General features: G+C 30.6%; 1 protein-coding gene across 1 annotated transcript; it reads right to left on the reverse strand.

Moving 5' to 3' along the window:
- On the reverse strand, positions 1333-5031 carry LOC107640359 (protein DETOXIFICATION 29-like). Its single transcript, XM_021123370.1, has 6 exons — positions 4436-5031; positions 4207-4293; positions 3969-4025; positions 3500-3857; positions 1815-1901; positions 1333-1511 (listed from the first exon to the last, which is right to left on the reverse strand). Exons 1-6 carry the CDS (start codon positions 4969-4971, stop codon positions 1422-1424), a joined length of 1215 nt encoding a protein of 404 aa, XP_020979029.1. The 5' UTR covers positions 4972-5031; the 3' UTR covers positions 1333-1421.

Genomic DNA, 5163 nt, shown 5'->3' on the forward strand with positions numbered 1-5163 from the left:
AGAGGTCTTTTGTACATTTGTGTTGTGTATCATGATTCTGTGGGAATCCCTTGCAAGTTGGGTCAGCACTTAGCAATTGAAAGCTTGGCAGTAACCAAGTCAAGTTCAGGATTGGGTTTTAGATTCTGGATTTGTCCCGGATAGGAAGGGTAGTTCCTAGGGAGAATTGGTATTTGTAATCAAGAATGATTATAGTGAAATTCCATCATTGTTGTGATGGAGATTGGATGTAGGCTGCCTTGCACTTAGCAGCTGAACCATGATATATCTTGGTGTAATTCTCTCTCTCTTCTACTCCATTTCTATTTCTGCTGCCCAGGAGATAAAACTGTAAATATCTCGTGTTGATCGACGAGACAAAAAGAAAAGTCTTGTGGTTGGGTACGAGACAAAAGAAAAAGTCTCGTGGCTGATTACGAGACAAAAAGGCAAAAAGTCTCCAGAAGTTGTTTCAAAGACCAGCAAGTATTATTGAGTGAAAAAGGGGCTAAGATTCAACCCCCTTCTCTTAGCCACTGAAAACCATCACATTCATTTCTTTTTCATTAGATTATTAATCAAAAAAATTATTTGAAAAAAATTGGTGTAGGAACTCAATTAAAAGGAAAAAAGTATAGGGATCCAATTAAAAATTTCGCGAAATTATAGAGACCAACAGAGTAATTAAACCTAATTTTATTAATCTCATTAAAGAGACCAAATTAAATAAATTTTTTTCTAAAAGTAATATTAGAATCATAAGTAATGAAAAATTATAATAGAAAAAGTACTAAAAGCTAATGAAATAATCTTAAATAATATAATCCAACTAACATTTAATTTACTACAATCTATTTTGTATAAAAATTGTCAAACATAAACACTAATTCACTTTTAATCAAAATCAATTTTATGTAAACTCTTATTTACAAACTTCGATCTAAACACACACTTAATCCTCCAAAATCTTTTAGATTTATCATTTTCAAGTTCTCAAAAATTGGAGATTTTTTAAGATTTAAATTTAAATTACTTTTTTATTATAATAATTTACTATATTAGTATTTATTATTATTTACTTTTATACATAATATTTACTTTTATACATAATCTTTAAGGGTTTAAAGGGTTTTTGTTAACCCTCTAAATCCCTCATTTCTATTTATCTCCGATGATTAAAATATGACCTTCACAAATTTTAATTTATCTTCACTGTAAGTTTATCGGATGTTTCAATAATTGTGCAAACATCTAAGGTATACAACTATTATTAATTTTTCTTTTTATTCTCATTAATCTTTTTATTATTAGTAGTAGTATTATTTTTTAATGAGCCTATATCCAGGGAAAATTTTGATTTTTGTAAATGAAATTAACACGTGAACTGAAAACAAATTAAACATGTGGTATATGTAAAGTGCTAGTTGGAATTAGGAATGCTTTCATGCTTCTTGAATATCCTCCACAATCTGATTCACTTTTGTATCTTTATAACCTCCCCACTTCTTTATCCTATTTTCAGCAAGAGAAGCCTGTCGTTTGAGCAAAAAGAAAATTAGTCAGTCTATCATAAACATCCAAAAAGATATTCTATGGTGCTTAAGATATTGGTGTCTAATTTGCCTAAAAAATGAGAAAAATAATAGATTTTACCTTTTATTTTTACATCAAATTAAATAGTTAAAAAATTACATATCATAGAAGATACCTAAACAAAAACATCTTTACCACATTTATAACCACTTTTCACAAATCACATCATCATTAAATAAATTTCCTTGTACTAGCTTCCACATACGATTATATGTATAATATTACTTTCATAGAATTGTTACCTCTTTATTCCAATTCGTTTTGTAGATCATGAAGAATAGCACACAAGTTTGTAGGACTATCCCAGACAACATTCCAGACCAAATTCCCTGAAAAATGGGCCATCAAACATTAAAAAATATTTACAAGAATAGTATTATTTTTCAATACATTTATAATCAAATTCTATACTGTATACCCATGCATTTATCCACCACCAACATTATTTTGAGATCTGGTAGCTAGCAAGGTTCTACTTGTCAAGATTCTAGCTCAAGGCAAGAATCTGATGCACACAGCAGAAGCAAAGTGCGGAACAATGAATTGAAAGAGAACTGGGAGAGAATTGAAAACAGAGAATGAAAGAAAACTAAAGACTTGCAGAACACGTAATTGCATAAGAATGAAATTGTGCCTTAATCTGTTCACTGTCACCCAAACTACACTTCCTATGTAGCAGAATTAACTGTCAAACTGACTAACTTAACTTCCTTTACAATACTAAACTTATATTACACTAAATATAATTACGTTGATGTGCACTATCATCAGATTATGTGATATGTCAAATGAGTAAGATAAAAATTATGTTTAAAAAATATTTCTATTTACTAATCTTGTTTTTAGACACCAATAAATTTGTCTTTTGACAATAACTACTGAATAATGTTATTATAAAATATAATATAAAGAATGATATATTTATCACTGCTGAATTTGCTAAATGCCACTTCTATATGTGATTTTTTTAAGTTATCTTTCATTCTTATTTTTTTTTCCGTTGTGGTGATAAATAGCCATAGAATTGAAGGTAATTTGAAAATAATATATCATAGGAAATGAAATTATCGAATTCAAGAATGAGAAAATTCACTCCTAAAATGTATAGTCCAAACTTTATCAAGGTAATATGTTTAAATTTTAAGTCAACTACATTGTTATTGACCTATTTTATAAACATGATTTTCATGAATAAAATATTATTTATTATATCTAGGTTTAGTTCAGTAACGTTATTGTTTAAAAAGGATAAATTAAATTACCAAATGGTAAATGAAATATCATATTTTTTTGACAAAAATAAATCTGAAAAGTAAAACAACAAATAAGTCTTTAAAAACTTAAAAACGTAATAAAAATAATCAAATTAAATTTGGATGTGGTATTTTACGAGTATGATTAAAAAGAGGCATTTTTATTTTAAAAATTTTGTGATTTTATACTTAGATGATTTTTTTTTTAAATAACCAATTCTTTTAAAGAAATGAAAAAAGAGGTCTAGAGATAGAATTTATTCTAATTTTTTACATACACATTCTAAATAATTATTCAAATATTCTCACAAAAATTTAGATCAAATACATAAATTATTTCGCAAATACAAATTCCTTTGCCACTTATAAAAAAACGTGTATATATATATTGTTTTTTTTTTTACTAATATAAATTTTTAAGTACTATTTTAATGGTTTATTTTTTTGAAATTATAAATAAGAGAAAACCAAGAAAAAGTGTTATCCAAGATATATTAAACGATATTTTAAAAAGAAAAAAAATTAGGACATAATATTGCACAACTAATATTGTAGCTAACTATAAGAAAAAAAAATTAAAGTTATTAAAAATAAAAACATCTGTATCTCAATTAAAAGAAATTTCTAAAATTCAAATTTTAAAAAAAAAGGAGAAAAAGGAAGAGAATGCTCACAAGGACACCCAAGTCAAGCATGAAGCCCAAAAGAAGTCCAAGAGGAATACCAAAAATGTAGTAGCAAGCAATGTTGACACAAGCAACGATAGCTTGCCAGCCTGCCCCAACAGCCACACCTGAAAGAACTGGTTGCACGTTGTTGATTATAATGCACAACGCCAACATGGGTGTCAGCTCTATCACAAGCTCTTTCACATCTTCGTCCGTTGAAAACAGTGAAGGGTATTGCTTCCTGAATATGACGAGAATCATGGAGAGCACTAAAGCAATCGCAAATGAACTAATCACAGCCACAGCTACAGCGAATTTCGCTGTTCTTGGATGACCTGCCCCCAATTCATTTGACACTCTCACACTGCACGCATATATTAATTAATTAATTAACTTTATTAAATCTTGTCATTTTTATTTGTGTTATTTATTAATTAATTAATTGTTGTTTAATTTGCATATATATATATACAACCTTACTGCTGCATTCATTCCGAATGCTAACATCACTGTCAATCCCAATATGTTCATGCTGCAAATTAAATTCATCGAATAAGTGAGATAGTAAACAAATCTTTGTAAATGTATATTTTCCTTTAATGCACAATTTCTACATCATCTAAAATAATCAACAGAAAATTCTTAATTACAACAAGGTAAATAATGCCTCGCCGAATGATCGAAATGATATGAGGGTCTTCATCACAACTTACCAAATGGACATTGCATCCACCGCAACTTCTGGGTTCTTGAGATAACCAGCCATCAGAATTAGGGCCATAAAGTACCAAACTTCCAGGCTACACAAGATTGTAAAGAAAAAAAAAAGGATATATANAATTTGGAATATTTTTATGAGCTCCAAAATAATTTGGATATATTTTTTGTAGTTTACTTTTTTGTTTTTAGAATCCATAATTATTGTGAGGCGAAAGAACCCACCAAAGCATGACAGCAGAGGCAAATGAGAGACGAAGAAAACCCCAAAGATTATGAAATGCTTGCAAGGAGAAGCCACTCCACGCTTCACCGCAACTACCACCAAATATATATGCCAACTGATCCACAACTATGAACCACCACGTCACATTCAAAACCACCGCCGCACCAACAAGGCCCCACCCCACTTTAAGCATCAAGACCCAGCTTAGCCCCGCGTGCGCTACGAGCGCCGCGGCGGAAATCCAAGCCATGACCATAATCTTGCTTTGTGCTTGCAAGAACTTCTGAATTGGAAAATTCATGGAGTAGGCGAACAGCTGCGGGATCATCCAGACGGCGAAAACGCCGGCCGCCTCGGCAATTGCGGTTGTTTCTCCGATGGCTTTTAGGAGTTGGCGCGCAAAAATGTATAAAAGGCAAAGGAGGAGGGCAGTTGTGTTGAGGATGACCCATGATCTTTGCATGTACACACCCAACATGTCTAGTTTACCCGCTCCAACGGCTTGCCCACACAATGTCTCCAACGCACTTCCCATCCCAAGCTGCGTTCACAAATAAACACTTGTTATTCACTATTGTAAGTAAGATTTGTCTCGATAGGTTACTCTAATTTCTTATTATTAGACTAATTTTAATGGTTTATAAATACTTTTTTTTTTCAGTGAATTGTTCTATTTAGAATATTTATGTGGAGTCTTGTTTCTAATTAAAAAAAAAAAACAGATTAA

Source organism: Arachis ipaensis, chromosome B05 (genome assembly GCF_000816755.2).
Source record: "Arachis ipaensis cultivar K30076 chromosome B05, Araip1.1, whole genome shotgun sequence".
NCBI lineage: Eukaryota > Viridiplantae > Streptophyta > Magnoliopsida > Fabales > Fabaceae > Arachis > Arachis ipaensis.